Below are 25,376 nucleotides of genomic sequence, written 5' to 3' on the forward strand. Positions count from 1 at the left end.
TTATTTTTACATATTTTAACTAGCTGCATGCTTTTTAATACGTCACAAAATAAGAGTTACAATTAAAAAATCATTCTCTACATTTTTGAACCACATCTTTAGGCTTAGGCCTATACCTAATGTTACTCATATTGTATTCGGATCAGGACTTTATAACCCGTTTTTTCAGTGCCATATCAACCTAATTTTAGTTAGGTACACAAATGGGTGAAATAAACGCTGTAGGGCGTAAGCTATAGAGTGGGAGTCCCACAATTTGGGCAATCCAGTGAGATGGTAACTTCGCTTATAAGCTTCTTGATTTACTGTCGGGGAGAGAAGGTGGACTGTTGCGGAGTCGCTTTCGGGACGATTTTAGTTGTAAAATCGTGAATCCGCTTTGTTTTGGTTGTCAACAAATATTGCTTCAACCCCGGGCAGTGAGTCGTTTTGATGATCAGGCGGTTGCGCTGCAGTTTGGTCACCCGCTTTTGAGCGCAGAGGCGTTGATGAGCTGGTAATCGTGCCTGGCGCAATTATCGGCGGTTGAGTTGCTGCATTGGTTAATTGACTGTGAAGCTGTGGGTAATCTGCTTTTCGCTTAGCGCAATTAGCTTGTTTTCGGCCAGTTTCGCCACAATACGTATAGGCTAATCTTTTGTCCGTGGTTGTAGTATAACATAAAATTCACAACCGTTCATTCGTATATAACTTGGTATTGGATTTTTTCTAAATCCGCTTTATTCATTGTTGCTATCCTCATTCGCGTTAACAAACCTTCGTTTTCTTTTCTTTGTGTCATTTTTTTGACTTCTCCAAACTATTCTTGAATTCGGTTTCACATTTTCCCTTGACGTATACTATACGTACGTCGTACAGCCTACGTCACATCTACTAGAGTCTATTTCATTTCAGCAATTCCAATTTTTTTTAGAGAAAAGTCAACCTCTCTCATTAACTTCCACAAGTCTTCTCTTTAAAACTGATTGACTCCTCTTAAGCAGTTAGGTCTTCTCACTGCACTTTCGCCCGCCGCTTGTGCATAACTAACTTTTTCGTTCATTTTGCTCCGTGCTGTAGGAACGACTCGAAATGTCATGTAGTGGTTCTCAACCTTTTTTGCATATACGGACCGGTAAAATTTCAAAATCAATTTTGCGGACCGGTGGACCCTCAAAAATCAAAATCAACCCAAAATGTAATTGCGACAAAAGTATGCAACTATATAAAGCAAATAATTTAACCTGAAATAAATGAGCAATTTGCTGCTGCTTTTTTGATATCATACGATACGTGTTATACGTGGTTCTATCGAAGTTTTAACTGGTCTTAAAGTTTAAGACTTAAACCAGTTGTAGCCTACTTTTACAACAGTTGGGCAGAATACTTACAGCATTGTGACATACGATAATGTACAAAGTAGACCATTAACTCTATTTTACGTTACAATGCTGCATGTTACGGAACCGGCGAAGTTCTTTGATGGTCAGGCCTTCAATATCTTGCATTTTGCAGTTAAGATATAAAATTGTAATATATTTGGCGGACCGGCAGGAAAGTTGACGCGGACCGGCGTTGAGAACCATTGGGCTAGGTATGTTGGTCCAAAAAATGATTTTAAATAGCGCTGTTCATAGTTGTATCTATTCTCATATTCAAACTGCGCAATAAAAACATACTCCACTAGAATAATTGAAAAATACACATTTATAAAACTGAATGTAGCTACAAATAAAAAACGATATTTGTGACATTATTGATGATATATTTAAAATTCAGGACTGTAAAGCATATTTTATGGTTTCTCCTTGACGCAGATGTAAACAACAAAAAAGATTATCAACGCTAAATTTAATATCCTAACGTATGGCAATCCTAAATTATCTTTTAGTAGCCACCAGTATAACAAATAAATTAATTTATTGTATTGACGTAAAGTCGAAAGAAATTTATTTGACAGAAAGCCTCGAATTTACAAAGAAATACACATAACGCAACTTGAAGTATAGTAACAATAACAAATCAAGATTTGTCCGAGCGGAAAAATAGGGTTAAATTTTGTTATACAACAACATTTGTGGTTATAGTTAGAATTGTTAATTGCAATACAACGTTAAACATGGCACGACAACCTTTAAAATGTTGTAACGCGTGAGTCCTATTGGACTAAATACACTAAGCATGTTCTATGATAAATGCTTTTGATCATACGGGCGGCGTCTTGAGTTCAGCTTCTGTATCGTATGTAGAAGCCCTAAGCAACGACTTATACTGCGCGACAACAAATCATACTGTTAGACGCTATTGCACTGGGCAGCCCAGTTGATGAATGCAAAATCAAAAATATGCGATTTAATTAAAGGAGTTAATCGCAGGTGAGTGATTTTATAACTTACCGCAAGTTTGATATTAATAGTCGCATCGCGGATATCAGAAACAACAACAGTAAAATATAAAATATTTAACTTGCACATAAAATTATATAATATGTAGGGACTGATTCGATTCTAGAATTTGATAAACGGTTAGAAATCTGCACATTTAAACAATAGGCGACGAAAAAAAACACAGATATAAATTACTTTTTGAAATTGTTCAACGAAAAAGTGTTTAGATACAACAAAGTGCAGCAAGAAGAACAACGTCGACGTATGATGACGTTAAGAGTGGGTACTTTATTTTGTGCCACTGAAAGCTGGGTTCGCGTGTCCCCCTGGAGCAGAATCGTTCTGTTCGTTGGTGATTAGCCGCGTGGAGCTTTCTCTCTTGCGAGAACGCGCCATTGAGCCGTCAACAAGGGTTGGCGAACGAGATCGAGAACTTCTGCGTCTTAATTTCAAACAAAAAATATTTTATTGGTAAGGCAATCTCCATTGAAAAAACTCAATTCATCTTATGGTTAGTTAGGGCAATAAGGTAACAAAAATTGACATAAGGTTGGAGGGCCACAAAAGACGCGCTAAATTTCATTGAATTATATGGTAACTCTATCTCGCAAAAACGTAAATAATTTATTCCAAAACTAGACAGTAAAACTAGTTAACATTTAGTGGGGCGGGGGTAACGTTTGTATTTCTTCATGTTTGAGTTAGTAATGAGGTTTTATGGTATCGCCTCAAGTTTCGGACATCCGTACTACAAAGTACGCGAACTTGCTTGCAGTCCACACCAAGGGGCATTTTCGAATATCATTCTCACAGGACAAAGTAAATGTACCAAAACACAGTAGAGAAGCGCAATCTTAAAGATCCACCTTTTCGAGGAGGATCTTCTACGGTGATGCGGGGAAGAGGAGGCGTCCTTGGTGACGGAAATGTTCACCGAAGAAAGAGAAAGCGAGTTGCCCGAATCCGTCGCACCGTAGTTGTTGCTGTTGCTACGCAACCGATTATTGTTATCGTTACGGTTAGCCGATGACGACGGTTCAGTCGGATGTTGTGTCTGAACATTAGAAAATTTTATTAAATACGTGTAATTATTTGGCAACTTGAGTGATCTCTTAACAGCGTAAATATACTTAAAAAATATTTTTTCTTACATTTTAGTATTTTCTTGAAATTTAATATAAGTGTAGTCTATTCACTACATTTTAAATTTTCTCTGGTTTATAATAGCAATTGTATAACAAAATATGTTAAGTTAGTACCTGGTAGAAAACAGCAGTTCGTTTTTAACTAAATATCCATTTTACTAATTAATACATATTATGTACTGTATATACGGTATAATTCAATTAAAAAGATTTAATTGCAACAAATTAAGAAAATCTAAGAACCATGAACACACAAATAAGGTTTAGAAATATATTATGAAGATTAAAAAGTACGGTAAAAAGTCAAATGATAATGAACGCATAGTGCTATTCATCATGAAGCCTGGTTGATTTGGTATTAATTCGTTGTTTTCTGATAAGGTCCTGATTAATATGGGTTGCGACATAAGTTAATCTAGCGGACCTTTCAGACTAACTGTAAGTTAAATGAAATTGTTAACACAAACATAGAAATTTAAACAGTTAATTTTTCCTTGCGTACAGTAGACCCTATATTTTTCCATTTGGTGGCAAAAATAACCATACTGTAAAGTGCAGTTTCGAAAAGGAAGAGAAACAAAACAGAAGGATAGAAACAGGTAAAAAAACCCACCGCTTTTTTCTTAGACATGGAAAGACGCCTCAGACTTCTGCGCAGTGCAGCGGGAATCCCAGCTTTTAGCGGCTCTGATTGTCATTGGTCATCGGCGGCGGTCTCCGTCAGGTTCATAAGGTCAACCAGGAAATTGGCCGGGTGCCAAGTGTGGGAGGAACCTATATAACAACCACGTAATGGGGAGACGATTACGTTAAACATTGATTCAAATTTCCTATAAAATGTAGCTTTTAAAATACAAACGATATTAAGTTGCAAATCACAAAACAGCCTGCAATTTAATCATCCGAAAAGTTAATATTTACCTATATTGTATTGAAAATCGAAGGCAAAGCATGAAATGACAGACAATGATTGGATTCCATAAACACACAATAAAATAGTTTATTGTCTTTAACAGGACTCAGTGAGTATACCGGGCTCACAGACGCTTAAACACGAAATAAAAACTCGTTTAACAATAATTAAATAGCTTGCACAACAACATACACAACACTATAAGAACAAGTAATAGGTAAGATTTCACAGCAATATCGGTGCAGTGACTCTTGAATTAATCAGGTCTAAAACAAATACTTTACAAAGTATTGGTTTGCTGCAGCACCTTCCAGTTAATGTTAGTCAAAAACAAATCCTTTCTCGCACAAAATTAGTTTAACGGGTGCTATAAAATGCCACATAAGCAGCGTTAGTTTTATCCATAAATTCGATAAGTAACTGGTCTAGAAACAAAGTCATTGTGTGTTAGGGTCATGATCGTTTTAACATTTATCCGTTAAACTTCTACATATTCGTGAAGATCACAATAAGTTTAAAATACCCAAAACGCAAATAGGACTGACAGCGTACAAGAGCCAAAATAAATAAAACTGTCTTAACATCCAACACAGTTTGAAGACGCCAAGTGGTGACAATAAATATTGCACACAATAAAGCAGATGTGCATCAATCGAAATTAACGGTGCGAGTCAACAGTTTGACCTCGTCGAGAAAGTTTGCCGGGCTGGCCAACTCGGTTGAACCTGTTATTTTGACATGACAAGTGCATGGAAACACGTGATTGCAAGCCGTACAAGCGCACACACAAAAAACATGACAATGCATACACGACAGAACAACGGTAAGTGAGTGTTTACATACGTCCGGATGCGTCCGAAATGCAGGATCGAAGCGAAGAGGGTTTGTAAAGGAAACAAAGCAGCGTTTTAATGTCAATAATTGACCCGGGCATTTGCAGGTCAGCAGTAGTTCACCCTATTGTTGCTACGGTTGAGTGAGAACGAGTTGTATGAGCAAGGGGCGTGGCGAGAGGTGGTTAATAGATTGCGCTCTCGTGTTTTATAACTCTTATTCGGGGGCAATGGGTGGCGTAGACCAACGACATTGGGCTATATTTAATTCGGTACAAATTTATACAGTAAACAACCAGTTGGTTTAAAGAGTAATGCGCTATTGCTATAATTAAACTATGCGTAGCTTTTTTGGCCGAGGTATCTTAGATTTCTGCATAATTTTAATCTGTATAAAATAATTAATATTACAATTTAAATTTATCGAAGAAAACTTACCAATAAGAACCTCCCACTTATCTCCCTTGGCGGTGAATTTGTTGGTGACCTCATACGCAGTTCTGATCTCGGACCAGGACATGCCGCCGATAACAAACATGATAAGCCTAGGACCGGACTTGTAGTCAGAAGCTCCCTTCCCCTTGTGCCAATGATACCTCGCACTAAAAATATACCAAGAAATAGTGGTAAATTATTCTGTGAAATGACTAATACTGAGTTGTCTTCACACCAAAAAAAGCGAACAATTGCGGTTAATTTTCAGTTTTAAATTTATCAAAATCTTTTAGATTAAAAGCATACAAAAACTAATTGTTTCTTACTACTTCAAGTTCAGCAAAAGGCGGTGTCAGACATTTAAAGCAATGTCAAACTTAAATTTTTTGCGGAAAACTTACACGATTTTCGCTAAGGCAGCATCGTTTTTCTCGCCTCGTGGTTTATTAGAACGTGGTACACAGTGTTTTTCATTTATTGTTTGTCTGGTATATATATATTTTTTTAATTTGCAAATATATTGCCCTGACAAAGATTGCCAGAATAGGTGGTCGAAACGTTGGTATTTTAACTTTGCCAGAAGAACAATTTTACAATTGAAACAATGCCTGACGGCAACAGTTTATTCACAGATTTCCGCTATATTAGCTTTATACTCAGTAATATCGTATGTGGTGGACATTTTTAGCAATATCTTACCTCCTCACAGCGGTGCTTCCAGAGCTGGCGCCGCGACCCGATAAGAATGGGAATAGTTTAAGGTCGAGTCGGTCTTCAATCGCCATCTCCATTACATCCTTCACCATGGGAGTCCAGCGTGACAATTGATAGGTGGCCTCATGCTCCCTGCGATCTAGCTTTGGTCCACTTTTCTTGCGCGCCTATTCAAATCGATGTTAAAACCATCAAGAAAGCATGTCACAAAGGATTGAAATGTAGTTAGTTATATTGGGATTGGCCATAATGTAAAATATTTTTTACGGTTATACAACGGGTTAGGATATAAAAAAATATATAATCACAACAAAATTAAAGGTGTTTGGATTTATTTTTTAACTTAAGTAACAGTTTTGCTTTTTCAAAAGTCCATTGTTCTCACGTCATTATTCACAATGTTGACTCCAAGATGGGCGAAGTTGCGTATCGACGCTTCGTCGTTGGGAGATATCTGAGCATGGTGGATTAACTTCTTCAGATTTTCTTCAGGAATGCCTGACCGACAGTAAGAAATTGTTAAATAAAAAAAATAATAAAACGGCAAAACATAAAAAACAAAAAACGACAACATACATATTGCCTATTATATAAAAAAATATTGGCTTAAAATCAAAATAGTAAGGTTTGAAAAAGTTTACCTTTTCTTTAATTTTTAAACGAACTCTTACCATTTTTAAGCACTATGTAGAGAAGGATGATACGTATTTTATCGGCAGGCTGTACAGACGGATCAAGCAGGAGAGGAACAACATTTTTCATGGGCTCTTTAATGGTGTTGCCCTTCGCGTCCGTACCCATGGCCAAATCTTGCTCCACCTTACACAACTTGTCAACGTGGTCTGTGTATTGCTTCATGCAGTCTTCAGCCATGTGTAAATGGGTTGAGTACTAAGGAAATGCAAAATTAGTTTTGCGAGTTTGCGAATCACAAAGCAATTGTGGAGTGGTAGAGTTGTAAAAGGGAGTTAAAAATAGAAGTTATGTAAGTTTTAATACTGTTTGTGGTTGTTGGCTGATGAACTATTCGGGAAACTCCACAGCCGTTATTACCTTACTCAGCTCTTTTTGATACTGAGGCATCTTTTTTAGCATGTTTGAGAGATCACGCATAGTTGTCTTTTCACCACTGTCCATTCTTTTCTCTTTGGCAAAGTTTTTCAGGTGTGTGGTTACTTCTCTAAAATAACATAATATGTTTAAATAACCAAAACACACATCAACTTGATATGATTAACAACTTCTTCTAAAGCAGGATAAAACATTGATGTGGTACAAACATGATACAAGTCCACTTCCCCACACTTACCACATGACGTAAAATCTATTTGCTGTTATTAGAGGCAACTAAAGTTGTCAGTAATATGCAGTCAAATTTTACTATTAATGTCCTGATTTATTTATGTTTTGAACTTAAGCTAAATCAAGCACACTTTAAATGTAGGTACATACATACTTTTAATTCTGTTCTAGGTATTCTCTTTGAATAGCATTGCTGTAATGTACACCAATCATTTTATAAAACAGTAACTTATTCTTCCAGTACTTTAAGCAATGTTGTTTTGACTGAAGAAACACTTTACCAACAATCTATTCATAAGGAGACAGGAAATAAAAAATAAAGATTTACTGTGAAACTACAGCAATGTGTTTATGGCGTAACTGAATCCACAAATCATCATCCTCATCAAGTAGAACTTCCTTTTCTGATTGTCCAGCTTGCTGTTGGTTTACATACCTTAAAATATTAGTGGCTTACAAGAAGAAACTAAAATTAGGTGGTTTCAACAAACTATAAATTAACATACAAAGTTAAGCACATAGTCCAGTGGACAGCACATAATTTATCAAATATACTAGTTTTAAGCCAGAAATTTATTTAAGTTGAGTTTAAAAATATTGAAAATTGTACGCAAAACTTATTTCAAAAATTACCAAAGTATTGTCACAATATGACCCAAACTTACTTGTATACATCATTTGTAATGGGAAGAAGGTCCTGAACCATTGCTTGGTAGGTTAGTTCATGAAGAAGAACTGACACTGGGTCAAAACCTCTATCCAAGATAATCAATTGAGAACGGGATTTGTCTGGGCCTTCACCCATTGTAGGGTTATCCGCCTACATAAAAATAAGGATTATGTTATGTGTTGTATCCACAGTACATGCGAGAAATCAGCTTTTTCTAGTATATCGTAAATACACAAAAAAATAGAAACTAAGTTTTTGTTATTTCACAAAATGTGTCTAACAATTTGTGCCAGATATAATAATTTAAGGATATCCAGCATAAAACTAGCAAATAATGTTCGAGAGAAATAAAGGCAAAACAATTAAAAAAACATGTCTGTATTTAAAATGCCTATTATCAAATGATTACATCTTACCTTAAAAGCATCAAGTTTGCTTTGAAGAAGTTGTGCAAGTAACATTGACTTGTCACCTTCCCTGTTGATTTTGGACATACCAATTTAATAATATAAAGTTGAGTACAAATATTTCATTTAATATGTATTATGTCATAATTAAGTAACTAATAAAACTTGTAAAAAAGGTTTACGTACTGTCTGTATCTAATTGATGGATACTCCCCAAGAACTGCACACAAAGTTGAAAGTTGTTCAGCAACCCGTTCTAAAATCTTATCACGCTTATGTGTGTGGTTGGGACTGTATATATGTTCAAATGAATCAGGACAGTCCAGGGTAAACACCTAAAAAGTTTGTAATTTAAAAGCATTCAAATTACAATATTTAATGCCATTTGTTTAGAATTGAATTTGGGTTCTTCTAACCCAATTTAATGCAACAGTATTAGTGTTAAAACCCAAATTGGTTAACTGGGTTATACAATTACTTAATTGGCCAACTTCATTACACATTTTCAATTTGCCAAAGTGGATTAATCCATTGATTGTTTATTGATTTACAGGAAGCCTGCCAATAGGAGATTGAAAACATTAATAGAACCACATTTGAGCCAGTTGCATGCATACAGCTAGAAGCACTAATATTGTGTAATAATATTAAATGAAATATTCTTTAGCAAACCAAACAACACTTTTACTGAATGTAAAGATAAAGCTACCAAAAACTCAATTAGTCACAGTTTATGCAGGCTATAGCAAGACTGACAAACCTGTGACTCATAAGGAAGAAAGGCAATGTTGACTTCCTTCATTGTCTTTATATATTTTGCAATAGGTGCTTGGCAAACTTGTTTAAAAAGTTGATCCGGACAAGCTAAATTAAAAATTCAAAGATAAAATACAACTTTAGGCAATTTCAACTCTTATTTTTAAACTTTGACTAAATTTTAAAGCATTCATACAGTAAAAAAAGGACTTACAGTCTGTAAAATATATGTGAACATATTTGTATCTTCTATCATCACGAAAGTCGTCCGACATCTTTTCAACTGAGTCTTTAGAAGGTGTGATAAAGTAAACTACCTCAAAAGATGGCATGGGTTGTCGTGTCTTGTGAAGATCTTCCACCACTGCACATCAGAATTTTTCAATTTGTATGATGTTTTTTTTAAATCAATTTTTAATAGATGACACTAAACAACATGACAATTTTGCAGCAAGTTCTGAATTTATGTAATTATCTGTAATTTTACCATTTTTACTATGACCTAGTTGGGAATTCATATAAGAATTTTTTATAAATATCATTAAGTCCAAGAGCAAATTTAACAAAGTAAAATATATTTACAACCACAAACCAATTGCTTCACAACAATAATCAGAACACATCAGACATTAGAAGCAGTGAATATTGATTTTTTTTAAGTGTGCCAGTAGTATGGACAGAAGCTCAAATATGCATTGAAATAAATAATTCATTGGGCTTTCCAACTCAAATGCTTTATGTCACTTAAAGCACAATGCAGTAACAACAGTGTGTATTTATTTTTTACTTACATGTTATTCCCTCATCAATAATATCTTTCATTTTGCAGCATGAAGAAATAATCCGTACACTTAAACGATCCAGAACAAGAATCTAATCAATAAAAGTAATTTGGTATCACAAAAGCTGGGTAGCTCAGGGCTCACGCTGTAGTAATATATTTAAACACCACAATACTGTCTACCATTGGTTTAAAATTTAAAAGACAACTTTAAAATTAAGAAGAATCATTAAAATATTAGTTGAAGACATAAAGCAATGTATAGTTTATTTTAAAGTTGTAAGTATATGTAAGTTAGTTTTAATTGTTAACAGCTGCAAAATATACATTTGTCGGTATATTTGATTGAAAAGTTTTAAAAATATTACAACTGTAAAACATGCAGATTTTCGTTTAAACATTTATGGCACTAAGTCAAATTGTAGATATATAATTATAATTTATAATCTTAAGCAAGTTTCAACTGATTCTACACAGCCATACAATTCGAAATAAAGTTATGTAAAGGCACCAGAAATACAAGTGACTTTGTATCAACTTTTGTTGCTTGAGAAATGCTGTTTTTAACAACAAACCTGTTTCTCAAGCAACATTTTGTGTTACCAAACTGCATCTAACAGATAGATAATCCTGTTTGAAAATGGTCATTTTTCTGTTGAAACTGCTACAATAAACGCATTATTTACCAGTTTATTTCTACGTGTGAAAGGACTACTGGTGTTCTATTAAATTTTGGGTGGTTATTTAAAATGGAACAGTTCAGTATCTCGTTGTAACATGTCCATGTAAATTTGCTAGTGAACAAAAATAATAATAGTCTATTTTATTAAATTCTTCAAAAAATTTGCAAACACTGCCTAAATTTTGTGTGCTCTTAACACTGTTAGATATATTTGACTAATACATACTTTCCATTTAGCCTTTGTCCCAGCTTGTTTGATAACATCTTCCATTATCCCTAAACACAGAAATGTTAAACAAAATATTTTTGGTAAAAATTCACAACTTGAAACATATATTTATGTAGGTGAGAAGAGTTCAAATTTTAATTCATTATTAACCATAATATTACAATATTCATTTCATTTTTAATAAATTGTTTGTTTTGCTGATCATTAACAGGTAAAAAATATAGTTCAAGCTTAATTTATTAACGTTTTTTTAAATTTAAGAAAAAAAATGTCTTACTTAGATGGTGATACTTATATATACATATTTAAAAGTAGCTCATATACTTTTGGATAGGCATATAAAAATACTTACTTTCTCCAATTAAAGCCTTCAAAGCCATGATGAAAGATGTTTTATTCCAATAGTATACAATTAATTGTTAATCAAAAAACATATATGTGCTTTAAAAAGTTATATAACCATTTGTCATTCAGTCTAGAAAACACAAATATATAAAAAATGTAATAGGGTCATTCCATCCTTAATTTAAAGTTTTCAGAAATTTGTCCACCCATGTTTTCAGATTTTCTTTAAATTTTAGTTAATTGAAGATTTTAATAAAAAAATAAGAATGCAAAAAATTTGAGCGTTCTGTGATAAGCGGTTTCAAAGATATGACATTTTGAAATATTTTACCACTAGGTGGAAATGGGTATTTTTTGGTTCCGCTTGAGCGCTTTTAGCTCTGTTGGGGCTTAATTTTGCAGTAGAAGCCCGCAGTAAAATGCTATTCCACCATTTATGAGGTTGCTAATTTCAAAAATGATAATAAAAACAATATGTGATGAATTCTTCTACATGTAATTTACATTTAAAGTTTTCTGACTTCCGAAGACTTTTCCGAAGCTCTCTGCAATTTTTTTTCAATTTTTATGCTGGAAAAATAATCTTGAGACATCATAGCATTAGGAATTTTTAAAGTGATTCTTGGTTATTTGCATTTAGTAGTTGGTTATTAAGTTTCAAATTCATGCAAATTGTGAAACAAATTAAAATACAACAATAAAAAATGGTGACACTTTAAATCAATTGATACGCTACACTGTCACAACTTTGTGTACAACTATTGTACTGACATACAATATACATTGGCAAAAATATTTACATTTAACATTCTTTACAGGATTCTAGAAAAAATTAATAGTTACAATTTTATTCAGAAGACAAAGTATGAAATTTAGAAGAGATTTTGTCCTGATGCTGATACAGTAATACATTGTTTTGGTTGAAGGCTATAAAACATGGATGAACATACTTTGAAAGAGGGATGTTTTTGTCTAAGTCTAAACAATACATATAGTTCATCAATATTACACAGCAAAAGGCATTTTTGCTCATGTATGTTCGGTCTTATGCCAACAAAATCCTTTCGGCCAGGCAGGATTCTAAAAAATGAATGGTTATCATCCAAATAAAAATCTTTAATCAGCTGTTTTGTTTCATCTGTTAGTTTATATTTAGCTCCAATGGGGTCTGGTTTTGCCAAAATTCCTTTCTCCAGTCTTAAATTAGCCGATTGCAAAACATAATAATTAGACACTCCAAAAAATTTACGAGTTTTTTCAAAATACCAGGAGTGCGGCTTTAATGTCAAAATGGAAAGTTTTTTGTCACGATTAGTAGTTACAACTTTTTCGTTAAGCTCGTTCATTAAAATATCCAAATCATTTGCTTTAATTGCATTTTCCTCTTGTTGTTTTTTGAGTGTGAAGTTGATGCTTGTTCTTCATCTTCTGTTGGTATTGCAAGTGATAAATTTTCTTGGATGTTCCGGACTACATTAGATACCGTGTTTTGAACATAAGATAGGCGTTGGCGTTTATTGAGGGAATGTAGTTTAACTGGTGATTTTCCCAATAGCTTTAGTACTTCATTTGACCTTTTTAATGAATTAGATTGGTTAAAAGAGTACTCTAAACTTTCTGTTGTACTTGAATCTGATGACTTACCAGAAGGATCTTTTTCAACCTGCATATTTTTGAACAACAAGCCCCAGCAATTTCGACACAATTTGTCTCCTGGTATGCTGTTAATTTCCTGTGATTTCAGGTAGAGTGCCATATCCAAACTGATGATTCGGCTACCTGAAGGCTTTTCTTCTTATGTCTTCCATACACATCAGTGCACTTCATCTTTCTAGATAAAAAGTGGTCCCCTAACTGCTTTTTGTGGTGGTTGCAAATTTTGCTATCTCTTCCACAAATTTCTGTGCAAAGTCCAGCTCGCCATAAATAAAAAATTCTTTCCTCATCGCTTATTGTATTAAAATTAGTCATGCCTTGTTTACTAATTCTTGAGTTGCTGTGACACTCTTTTACTGACCCTTTTTAAATGCCTATAGTACACGGTTCCATAATTTACAAATCTGTGTAGTTATAAAGCTCATAAAACAGATACTAGCAAGGCTTAATGTACACTTAGAGATTACACAAATTTACTAAATCCTGAAAAAGGCACTGAGAAATTAAATACACTATTGAGCTGTAGGCTAAAAACTACCCGGAGCTCTTAAGATCTTAACATTGGCTGACCATAGAAGTTATAACTCTGATCTAACTGACTGTACGAGCTGACCTATAGCAAGTGTTTATAATATTCAACACTGTGTAAATGTCACAATGTAAATTGAAATCAAACAGTAAGCATTAAAGTACAGAAACCAATGAAAATCATGCTTTAAATGCTTCATGAAATTCAGCATGAGAACTCTCATTGCAATATTTCTAGAGGGGACTGCTTTAACTTTATCTACAAAATTACTAGGACCAAATCTTTAAAGTTTAAGTAAAATCAAAAGGTCATATTTTATGACTACAAACGGAGAATATGACCTTAAACCTTCTTACATGAAGCTCATAACAATATTTTTTTCATTTTACACCAAAAAAGTATGACTTTTACTGCCTCTAGTTATCAGTTGTAACTTTTTAGTGTTTTAAATTTTTTATAACTAACACAAATTTAAAACATAAAAAACAATTACTAATTGCAAATAACCAAGAATCACTTTAAAAATTCCAAATACTATGATGTCTCAAGATTATTTTTCCAGCATAAAAATTGAAAAAAAATTGCAGAGAGCTTCGGAAAAGTCTTCGGAAGTCAGAAAACTTTAAATGTAAATTACATGTAGAAGAATTCGTCACATATAGTTTTAATCATGATTTTTGAAATTAGCAACCCCATAAATGGTGGAATAGAATTTTACTTCAGGCTTCTACTGCAAAATTAAGCCACAACAGAGCAAAAAGCACTCAAGCGGAACTACAAAATACCCATTTCCACCTAGTGGTAAAATATTTTAAACTGTCCTATCTTCGAAACCGCTTATCACAGAATGCTCGAATTTTTTGCATTCTTATTTTTTAAAAGAGATCTTCAATTGTACTGAGTTTAAAGAAAATCTAAGAACATGGGTTCCGGGCCTTTAAATTAAGGATGGAATGACCCAATAACTATCAAATTAAGGCATATTTTTTTTGCGCCGAACTTGGGTGTGCTGAGCATTTTTAGACGCCTTGGATTTCTCATAAGACATCAAAACGCCCTGGAATTTGACCAAGTTATTAATAGATGTGCAAAACGAATTCCTGTACAGTCTTAGTTAACCAAAAGTGTTTAAAATATTCCTGAATCGCCATATAGGCATGGGGCCATAGAATCCAGAAACTTTGCTTTATGCATTTTTTTTAATTATTGTTATGTTAGCTCATTTTGAAGGAATTTTTTTTAAAAGGCGGAATGGATAGCTCATAAAAGGCAACAGCTGTTATCTAAGAGCTCACTTTTTTATCTAATTAATAAGCAATTTTGTACTGTCAAGAAAAAAAAAAACTTGGAACAGTTCAGCGCCTATGCATAGGAATATATAATACGCGAAAAATTTAGGCAGGGACTGGGTTTGTAAATTAAGAACAGGTTGTTTGCACTACATAATGACATCAAATATAATTGCCTTAAACAGGATTTTCAATCTTTACCTAAGAAACCACCATAACTATTTCATTTAAGTTTGTAAAATAACATTGTTGCTAAAATCAAATTAGTTTTGCGTTTATTTGAGTCAGCAAACACAAAACTTATGAATTAAAGTTATGCTTTAGTTTTTGTCAATAATGATTTATATAAATTTAATAAGTAACCTTATTAGTTTACATCTAAACAAATTTCAGCAGCAATTAAGCCATGCAATTTTAAGTTTCTCAAACAGATACTTGTGCAATATTTACAACCTGGCGACAGACACGCACTCCATGGAAAATCACAGTGAAGTCCAGTGGCATATAACTTTAGCTGGGCCTATACAGTTTTGTGTAGTACTTTATTTACAGTCAAACAAATTTAAGCAGTACTTTCATAACAGCTCTGTGTCAGAGACGAAGCAAGGGTATTTTGTGCCAGGGTGAAAACTATAAAATTGGCGCCCCCTCCTCCATGTTTAAACACATTTTCCATTACATTAACATAATACAACCTTACTTTATACGGAAAAACAATTCATATTTCAATAGAATATTGTATTTAAAGAATAAGAAGCCTTATTTTGGCGGCCCTGTTTCCCTGTACTTTAGTGCCCTGGGACATTAACTTAATGGTTAATTTAGTAATGCTTTAGTCCAATAAAATCTGATGACCATTCTTTAAATCAGACAAAGCTTAAAATCATTTATCAAACATTACCCTACCAGTTAATGTTTTTTTAGGTATTTGAAAAAACATGCCTCAGTTGTTGAAGCGCTGTCTAAAATCCTGTTACTACGAACATTATTTGTGTTAGCGTTTGAGTAGGTAGGTTAAGCAATATTAATAAATAATAATACCTGACCTACCATCCCCCAAACAGTAACACTAACGATATCAAACTAACCTAAATAATGTGCGTTGCTTTAATAATTGTTTCAACGCTGTGGTAGGATTCTCGACCAGAGCTCTTCACACTTTAATTTACGATAAACACATAAAACATAAACAATTTCTAAACAAAAAAGAAACATCTTTCCAACATTGTTCGTAATCTACAAGCTGCTTTAAGGAAAAGTTTTTATTGATAATGTTTCGCCTGATTGATTTTGAATTACGTCACAAATCTTTCTAAAAATAGAATATTAACAACGAACAATTGCATAGAAACAAGATATTTTTATTTAAATATAATAGTGAAACTGTTATTAGTAATTTTAATAAGAAAATTACATGACATGCATTTACTTTGAAAGATATTCGTAAAATTTTGTTATTTTTTGTTAATTTTGTTATTTTTTGTTATTTTGTTTACATATTTTTAATAGATTAAATATTTAGTATGTAGCCTAAAAAAAGAAATAAAAAAAGACTCTTCCAAGCTTATACTTTATTTAAAGTTGTTCGTGTTGGTGAATATAACAACAGCCGTAGAGCTACGCCGACTGCAACAAAACATAATCAGATTTTTCACGAAAACACATATTAACAACTTTAAAAAAGTGCAAAAACCGCACAATTTGTGACCAGGAAAAAAGGGATGAGTTTTAAAACGTCGCAGTGATTTACTCTACCAATAGCCATGGATAAAGCCTGCGATAAAATTTTAATAACCCTATGAGCAGTGATTTTGAAAAGAAAATTACACTTAAAATCGTTGACTCTAGCCAAATCCGCTCTAAAGTTATAAAAAATGATTTTGCGAAAAGTTCAACTTTTCGAAGCACTTATACAGGATTTATAAAAACTACCTTATGAGGCCTATGGGGTTAATTCTTATGGCCCGTGCCGCTAATAAACATAAGCAAAAACTGTTTAATAAAGTTACATTAAATAGTTATTTCCATTTCTAGCGGTAACCATCTGTTAAATCATAATCCTGTTGTGTTGTATTAATTCCCCTCTCTTATATGTGCCCTGTCCTTTCTTTCCCAGGGAGACCGTCTTCAACTCTCGGCCAAGCCAGGGCAGCCCCTCTGGTCTTTTCCTTCCACTCTACCCTGTGACCCTCTATAATAAAACAAACTAAACAAGCTAACAGTGCAATCAGTAATCGACAAAAAACAAACCGGTTGACGCCAGGGTCGTCAATGTAGTGGGGTTTAGGATGATGCTTATTGACAATATCTATTCGCGCAAAGCATACAAGAGACAAATAAAGTGGTTTGTCAGGCGTTACAAGACTTATGGAAGGAAACGTGCAATTGCTGACATCGCAAGGCGGAAGCGGTCACATTTATATTTTGTTAGGCTACGTCGCTACACTACCATGTCGTACTGTAGTGGTTCTCTCTCAGCTTGCGGCAAATTAAAAATATGATCGCAGCACACTTGTTTTAAAATACGATCGTACCAAATATATGTTCACGTGCTATTAATTAAAAATTAAACAGCAACTTAAGCTTTGTAAATCATTACAATAATTGTCAAACTTGACCCCAATAATTCGTGGTTAAACAATTAATGCCAAAATACAAGAAGGGATTATACTATATCCTAAATTTAAACCCTTTACGTTCCCTAATTTAGCTGGGAGGTTTTCTGCTCGTAAGCTGTTTTGCCACTTCACACAAAAAATCCTATGTAGACGTTTTTGAATGTTATAGTATTTATGCATACCAAAAACAGAAAAATTTCTTATTCTTTAGCTAGATATTTAATGAGTCACAACTAACTGAGAATCCATGAAAGCAACAGCAAGACGTACAATGTATTCAAAGAAAATGCTTATAGTAAAAAATGTGGCGTGTTAAAGCAATCGCTGCGTTAACAAATTACATGCTTTTAACCAGTGTTTGTCTAAGTGGGCGTAGGTCCCACCGGTGTGCGTGTTAGAAGGGTGGATCCAGGTTGAAGGATACAAGGCCATGGGCCACAAACCTAAATTTTTGCCTGAGCACTATGCATAGTATGGCAATATGCACGTTACATATGCTTTTAAATTAAAGGTTTGGGCAATTTTACCAAATAAGCGCATTTTTGATTAGCGAGACTTTAGTCCGTATTTTTGCGCACGGGCTCGCAGGAGAGCAACATACGTTTTTTTAATATTAATTGTTGTGCGAAGCTATCTTATGGCGTAACTATATGACGTCATCCATGAAAATCCCTCACAAATGAAAATCCCGGAGATGTTATTCATAACAAATTAAAAACAAGTTTAGTAGGGGCTTACAGATTATTTTCATGGTTGCCCGCTTTGCGCGAGTACTTCAGTCCCAGTAAGTCGCCGATCTCACTTATAGCAGTCAGCGCAAGCTCAAGCTGCTCTTTGCTGTGGTTGGCTGAAACGCAAAACCTAGCGCGGGACTCGATGAGCGTTGTTACTGGAAAACCGACCACCACAACCGCAAAGCCACGTCTGAGCATTGCACGACTGAAGAGCCATAGGTGAGTCGGGATGTAAATCATCATCGGCACCACAGGCGAATCGTCGTTACCGTAAAGAATGAAACCCATTTCACGTAGCCCGCAGCGAAAGTGCTTAACGTTATCAGCAAGTCGAACCATTCTTGATAGCCCCTCAGGGCTGTCGGTGATTATCCTCAAACTGGCAAGGATCTGCATGCAGACTGGCGGAGACATGGACCCCGCGTAACAGGCCGAGTGAGAGTTGTGGCGAAGATGCTCAACAAGAGAGCTGGCACCGGCGATGTAGCCGCCGGCGGACCCAAAGCTCTTGGTGAATGTGCCCATCATGACATCGACGTCGCGCGCGCTCACACCGAAATACTCGGTGACACCGCGCCCTGTTTTACCAAGCGCTCCTATGCTATGGGCTTCATCCATGTAGATATAAGCCCCGTACTTAGCCTTGAGCGCCAGAATGCCAGGTAGATTGACGATCGATCCTTCCATGCTGTAAAGGCCCTCGACTACGATAAGGATTTTTTTCCAACGCTTGTGGGTACGCGGGTGTCCGCAGACCACAGCGCTCCTTAACTTGGTTTCTAAGTCAGTCAGGTCGTTGTGCTTGAACACGACAACGAAAGCTTCCGATAAACGACAGCCCAAAACCAAAGACGCGTGATTGAGTTCGTCGCTCAGAATGAGGCAGTCCTTGTCAACAAGGCAAGGAATATTGGTCGAGTTGGTGGCGAAACCCATACCGAACGCCAGGCAACTTTCTACACCCAGAAACCTCGCAACTTCCTTTTCCAATCGTTCATGGACGTCCAAGTTACCGATTTCCTGCCTCGCGCTACACGTTCCGACGCCGTATTCCTTGACGGTTCTCTTGACCGTCTCGGCACACGGTCCAGAGGACTCAGCGAACCCGAGGTAGTTGTTTGAGCTAAGGTTCACCACGTTCTTATGAAGGCGCCCAGTGTGCTCGCAACGCCAGCCAGACTTGACTACTTTTCGCTCGGCGATGTCAATCGTGGCACAAGGTGTACTGCAGACCGGTCGGTTCCAAAGGCCACGAGCGCGGTTGTAAAGATACCGGAAGTAGAAACTTTCGGCAAGAGGGTAGAGCGGCGCAAAGCCCTCCGCCACGCCATTTGGATCACACGGAGTGTGATCTTTGGCGAAACCGAGCTGCAGCAGAAGGGTGCGCAGCACCCCGAAACCGAAGGCGATGGCGTAGCTGACATACGCAAAGATTATGCAACGTAAAGGGGTTGCTTCGAATTTCCCCTGGAACTTTTGCGGTCCGTCCCTCTGTGCCAGATTTCCGTTTTCTATTCCATCTTTTTTCATTTTTTTGTTTGTTGTGTGCAAGAAAAACAAACTAATTAACGCACTTTTATTCACTGTAAAACATTAAAAAAGAAAACAAATCGCATTTTTACATTATACTTTTATACAATCAAGCAAATATTGTAGATTTTTGATTGTGTTTACAAGAAAATTGTTTGAACAAAATTGGCAACACGTCCGGTAACGTCTAGCATTCATTAAGTTTCATATAAGTTGATGAAGCTTTAATAAGGTATTGCTGAAAACCAGTGTTGTAAATAAGTCATTTTTAAATGACATAAGTCCCAGTCAAGTCATTCGTAAAATAGCTTAAGTCCAAGTCAAGTTTTTTGAATAAATAACAAGTCAAGGCCCAGTCCCAGTCATCAGTTGCCCAAGTCAAGTCCCAGTCAAGTCATAGTTTTTGAGCAATAAAGCCAACATGTGCAAAGATTAAGATAAATTACCCAATTTTATAATTAATTGCTTAATGAAAACAATTTATTTTGACCCAATTAGTTGTCCAAATGACTTAATTCGAGTCAAGTGATTTGCCCAAAAGACTTAAGTCAAGTCAAATCATTTGAAAACAGTGACTTAAGTGCACTTAAGTCAAGTCATTGACTTGAATCATTACAACACTTCTTAAAACGATCAAATAGGTCCAAAACCTGTTTTATATACACAACTTTAGTTTTTCAGCTGGTCATCTGCCACTTTCTAAAAAATAAGTTATTTTGGTATATATATTCGCACAAATATATCACAATCGCAAAACAACGCGCACAATCGCAAAACAACCTTAACCCAAAGCAATCAAACAATGACACAACCCAATGCTCCACGACTCGCTACTGTAAAATTAACCAGACAACAAAACTGCGTTATTATTGGTAAGCTTATAATTTTGTTCAACCGTAATGTTATTACTTATTTCCCACTGTTATACATATTTCTGCGACATCGGAAGCAATTGAGAAATAAAGGAAATGAGGGTCATATTTGCAAAACATAAATTTCTGCTGTATATAGTGTTTGAACAAGAAACAAATTTAAAATCTTTTAGGACCATTATGATTCGATACAGTATTCATGATATAATTATGTTAAAAGCAACAAAAGCTTAATATTCGAATTCGGTGTTACACCGTATTTGCCAGTAATTACTGATTTCTATGTGACAATGGTGCGGTTATCGTTGTGAAACAACTCACTAAGACATGGACTCGTGACAGTCTTTTTTGCCTGACTGTCGTGGTGCAAGTTGTATTGCTGCTGTTTGTGTAAGCGAAAATATTTGTTACACGAAAGATTATAGTTGGCGAGTTGCGTTGTATATATTATGGTTTGGCAGCCTTGATAATCTGCTAATATACAAAATATAACCTTGTTCAATTTACTGGGATGACGTAAGTAGTCAGTTTGCCCAACATTAACAGCCTTGTTGTATTATCTTAAGGGTCGGCAACCTTTTCTAGTCGCGGGCCAAAACCAAACTCTGTAAGGTCTCTGCGGGCCGAACAAATTGTTAAATAGGAATTGTGTTAGTAAAATGTTAGGACGACTGTAAATCAGGCGGGCATCGGATATTTTTTGCGCTTTAAAACGTGTTTAATTAATTTTAAGGAGGCAGTAAACCAGTGCTTCCCAACCTTTTTCAGTTCGCGACCCACATTTAGTGCTAGTTTTATTTCGACCCACAATGAGACACGACCAAACAATTGAAAAACAAACTAAGAAAGAAACAATGTACATTAACCCTTATTTAGCAATAATTTAGAACGCAACTATTTGGAAATAATAATAACAGTTACATAAAACCTACATATTTACAACTGGTGTAAGTGCAATAGTTAATGCAACACAACACATCTAATTGTTATGTTTTTTTTACAGTGTTGCCTAAATTTTATAATAATTTCCCGATCTAATAGAAACGTAAGATTTAGAATTGCTTTGCGACCCACCGGAAACAACTTCGCGACCCACTGGTTGGGAAGGACTGCATCAAAGTGTTGGCGCTAAGCGCGAAAAAAGCATTTTTTTGGTTTAAAATTCGAGTCCACGTGCACACGTCGTCATTCATACTGCTAATGAGATAACGCGCTAACTTTAGTAGTTAATGTAGTTGTGTGACCACGTAAAGGATTATTTTTATGTAAGCTCACAAAGTCGAGAGTAACACAATTTTATGTTACTTTATAATGGCACACTGCCTTCGTTACTTTACGCATCCAAGACACCAGGAGAAAACCTAGGTTGTTAACGTTTCTCAGGGATGCTGTTAGGGTCGAACAAACGGTAACGCCGTGCCCTGCCTTACCGTTTGTGTCGCCCAAGCTGTCAATATAACACAAAAGATAAACTGGCAAAATATGTATGCGCTACTTAAGGTTAAAAACAGCAGTATGTATTAATTTGTCAGTTACGGAGCCGATAATACAGCAATTTTTCGAAGGTAAAGTAAAAAAATACTGAAATACTGTTTGTTTACCATGAATAAATAATATACGGCATTGTGGATTCATGGATTCTCCACAATATGGTAACTGTTTACATTTTACAATTTATTGTGAGATGAAGAATTTAACGAAACGCCTATGAGTGGATTGGTGTATAATCACCCTATTTTAGTTACGTAAATGGGGGAATACAGGCTGCAGATTTGAAGTTTGACAGGAAACTCGAAAAAGACGGCAAATTTGGCCGGGTTGGGAATCCGGCCTCGGTAATGAAACTCGAATTTATATTTTCTGTTGAAGTCGGACTAGGGTGGTTTCAAATCGACCCCAAAGCCCTGATTTTAAATTATATGGATTTAGAACAATGCCCACAATTTTAAAGTCGTGAGTGCCTATAGATAGATGATCGTATGGAGTTGTCTTAGGGCTACAGTATAATTTAAATAGTAATAAAAGTTAAAAAACTGGCAGTAAAGGAGCATCCGTTCAGCAGTTAGCACCGTTTCTACTCTTGTTTCCAAATAAAGCCTGTCCAGTTTTTTGTTTTATTAGAATGTTTAATGATTAAATGACACTTCTCAGGTGTCTTCACCTATTTTTACTTTTCAATGTTGCCAGACAAGAATATTTACAGCATTTTTGTAAATGGAAGCACACTTTATATTATATTCCAGATCCCCTTTTTAAACCTTCCATTGAGATATTTTTAATGCGCCCTTTTGTCAAAAATAATTACCAATCCCTGGTCTAGAGTTGACTAGAGGCTCTGTTGTCGAAAGCATAATTAGGTGATTTTCTAATACGGGGACGCAAAATAGATGCTTTATGTATGTGAAAACTCCTTCAGAACGTTTTTGGTGTAAATCTCATTCTGTTGTTGTTTAGGCATATCGATAAAACCAATAAAAATGAAAACGGCTTTCTTCAGAAAACCAAGGCGCAGTCAACCCTATAAGGAAAATTCAAATAAGTAAACAGTTTCGTCGAAACAAGTTAAAATAATTATTGACCAATTGGAGTAATGGCAAACTACTAATAAACAAAACATAGCAAATATTTTTCGATACATTGGTTTAAATAGAAGACACTTGATTAGGCAAAAACAAAGTACGAGCTGAACCTAAGCAATAAACCAAGACCATTAAGAAACTAGACACAGGCGGGGTTAATTCTGCCGACCAGCACATATTGCCGTAACGAAGTTAAATACAGTTGGAATGCTGATGAGTGCAATTCGCAATAAGTTTATTAACATTTTTAACTGAATGACAGTTCCCTAAAAATCACTAAACTTTTTAGGAAAATAACAATTTAAATTTGTATGGTTTGGCGTTATAATCAAATTACTAAAAAATCGACACAAGATTTTACACTATCTGTGACAGTCTAGCCCAACCTTTGGTTGACAGAGTTACAAAATATTTGCTTTGTTATAGATACCGGTAGTACATGTTTTTGGTAATACGTGTATTAAATACAGTCATGCATCTTTTACGAATTGTGAATAATAAATTAACGTTATTCGCCCAACTATATTGCCTTTGAAATGTGTAAAAGCATTCTAATCAAAGTGGACGCTGTATATGACTAAAATAGAGAAAAATTTTTAAATATTATTTTTTCTTGTTCGAAACCGATAGTTGTTGCTGTCCCATTTCACAATACTTCTCAACGTAACGTTTATCTATAAAAAGATAAACAGCAATAAATACCTTACACATAAAAAATCTAGGTTTAAATTATATTTAAAACTCTGCTTGTCATTTTTAAAATAGGTTAACAATTTTTTCTGGGAATCTTCTGAATAGATTAAAAATGGCGTGGTTTGCCAATTACTATACAGTTTTAGACTCTATAAAAAATGAAAATTCAAATAGGAATTCCACAAAGTAAAAACGAGCATTTTAAATTGGCAAAAAATAAACTTGCAAAACTGTTTTTTAGCATATTCAGTTTTACTAGACGTGATTATCACGGTCAAGTTTTAAAAACATGTTTGATAAAAGTACCAGCCTATAACGTAGAAATATTTATTGCGACAAATACAATACAATATTCGAAAACACTATTTACCATGAATCGTTCTATAAATACCGATTAAACACAAATTTAAAGTACATTGTTTTTCCTAATCTACTACGTGAAAAAAATTCCAACCGTTACACTAACCAAAATTACCGCAACACCTGAGGTTAGTTTAGGATCTCGTGCGGAAATACGCAAATTAATCTTATCTAAAATTACAGTTCAATCATTACATTCATAAATATGTCGACAAACTATTTGCTCAAAAAAAATATATATATGTTTATTGTGTTTAAATTTGCAAACATATAATAGTTTAGGAGACTTAACTCATTGGCAACCCGAAAAACATTCGCACACTTCGCAATGGGTATTGAATGTCCGCACAGAAACCACGTGAAAACGAGTTTTCATGAATTTGGTTACTTAAAGTGTCATTTTAGAAAAAAATATTTAGAGTTTAGACACACGGTGCTCAGGAGGAAGACATTGTTTTAAAAGGGGCCAAAATATAATAAAGTTTGGAAAAATTAAATAAGAAAGGAGGATCCTTATAAGACTGAAACATGATCTGGGGGTCACGGACTGTTGACATCCAATGAAAGACGACCACTATGTATGCAAGGTTGAAAACCACTGCTTAAAAAATCCTCACAAAACTTGCACGGTAATCAGTGATAGTTTAGTCAACATGCGATGTATGCTCAGTTTTGCTCACCTATTTTGTTGGGCTCAATTTCGTTTGATTGAACCTGTAGAAGACAATTATCATTCATTGCAAAAAATAAAATGTGTGCTCTTGTTGCTTAGTTTACAATGCATAAAAATGAAAGTTTGTCTCTAAATTTGAATAAATGCCAACTTAAATTAACATCTAAGCTAACAATAACTAACAGTACCCTACCTAAATTTATATAATTTACCGTTATCATATTTTTTTTATAAATTTATTAACACATGTACCATGGAATATCGG

At 34.9% G+C, this 25,376-nt stretch overlaps 1 protein-coding gene and 1 pseudogene across 2 annotated transcripts; both read right to left on the minus strand.

Moving 5' to 3' along the window:
• Positions 1 to 1,791: 1,791 nt before the first annotated feature.
• On the minus strand, positions 1,792 to 11,870 carry LOC146132939 (syntaxin-binding protein 1-like). 2 transcript variants are annotated; one of them, XM_083397460.1, is made up of 17 exons: positions 11,586 to 11,868; positions 11,231 to 11,280; positions 10,333 to 10,414; positions 9,756 to 9,905; positions 9,546 to 9,649; positions 8,972 to 9,120; positions 8,795 to 8,855; positions 8,374 to 8,528; positions 8,037 to 8,144; positions 7,460 to 7,586; positions 7,078 to 7,297; positions 6,792 to 6,904; positions 6,392 to 6,573; positions 5,696 to 5,859; positions 4,125 to 4,285; positions 3,233 to 3,420; positions 1,792 to 2,808 (listed from the first exon to the last, which is right to left on the minus strand). In XM_083397460.1, the coding sequence occupies exons 1-15, from the start codon at positions 11,611 to 11,613 to the stop codon at positions 4,206 to 4,208; spliced, it is 1,773 nt and encodes a 590-aa protein (XP_083253586.1). In that variant the 5' UTR covers positions 11,614 to 11,868; the 3' UTR covers positions 1,792 to 2,808; positions 3,233 to 3,420; positions 4,125 to 4,205. The 2 variants fall into 2 exon arrangements, with proteins under 2 accessions (XP_083253586.1, XP_083253587.1); XM_083397461.1 differs by lacking the exons at positions 1,792 to 2,808; positions 3,233 to 3,420; positions 4,125 to 4,285 and adding an exon at positions 4,304 to 5,149 and having other exon boundaries at positions 11,586 to 11,870.
• A 6,534-nt stretch (positions 11,871 to 18,404) lies between these two features.
• On the minus strand, positions 18,405 to 19,934 carry LOC146132940 (serine palmitoyltransferase 2 pseudogene; annotated as a pseudogene).
• Between the last annotated feature and the right edge of the window lie 5,442 nt (positions 19,935 to 25,376).

Source organism: Ascidiella aspersa, chromosome 9 (assembly GCF_963924565.1).
Source record: "Ascidiella aspersa chromosome 9, kaAscAspe10.2, whole genome shotgun sequence".
Taxonomy (NCBI): domain Eukaryota; kingdom Metazoa; phylum Chordata; class Ascidiacea; order Phlebobranchia; family Ascidiidae; genus Ascidiella; species Ascidiella aspersa.

Bases quoted from the DNA above. Each gene is read 5' to 3' on its own strand.
- LOC146132939 (XM_083397460.1), bottom strand. From the start codon at position 11,613: ATGGCTTTGAAGGCTTTAATTGGAGAAA. The intron at 7,587-8,036 runs GTAAATCTTTAT...ATGTTATTTTAG, and splicing joins CACATTGCTGTAGTTTCACA to AGAAGTAACCACACACCTGA. The intron at 4,286-5,695 runs GTAAGTTTTCTT...GTTGTTATATAG, and splicing joins TAAGTGGGAGGTTCTTATTG to GTTCCTCCCACACTTGGCAC.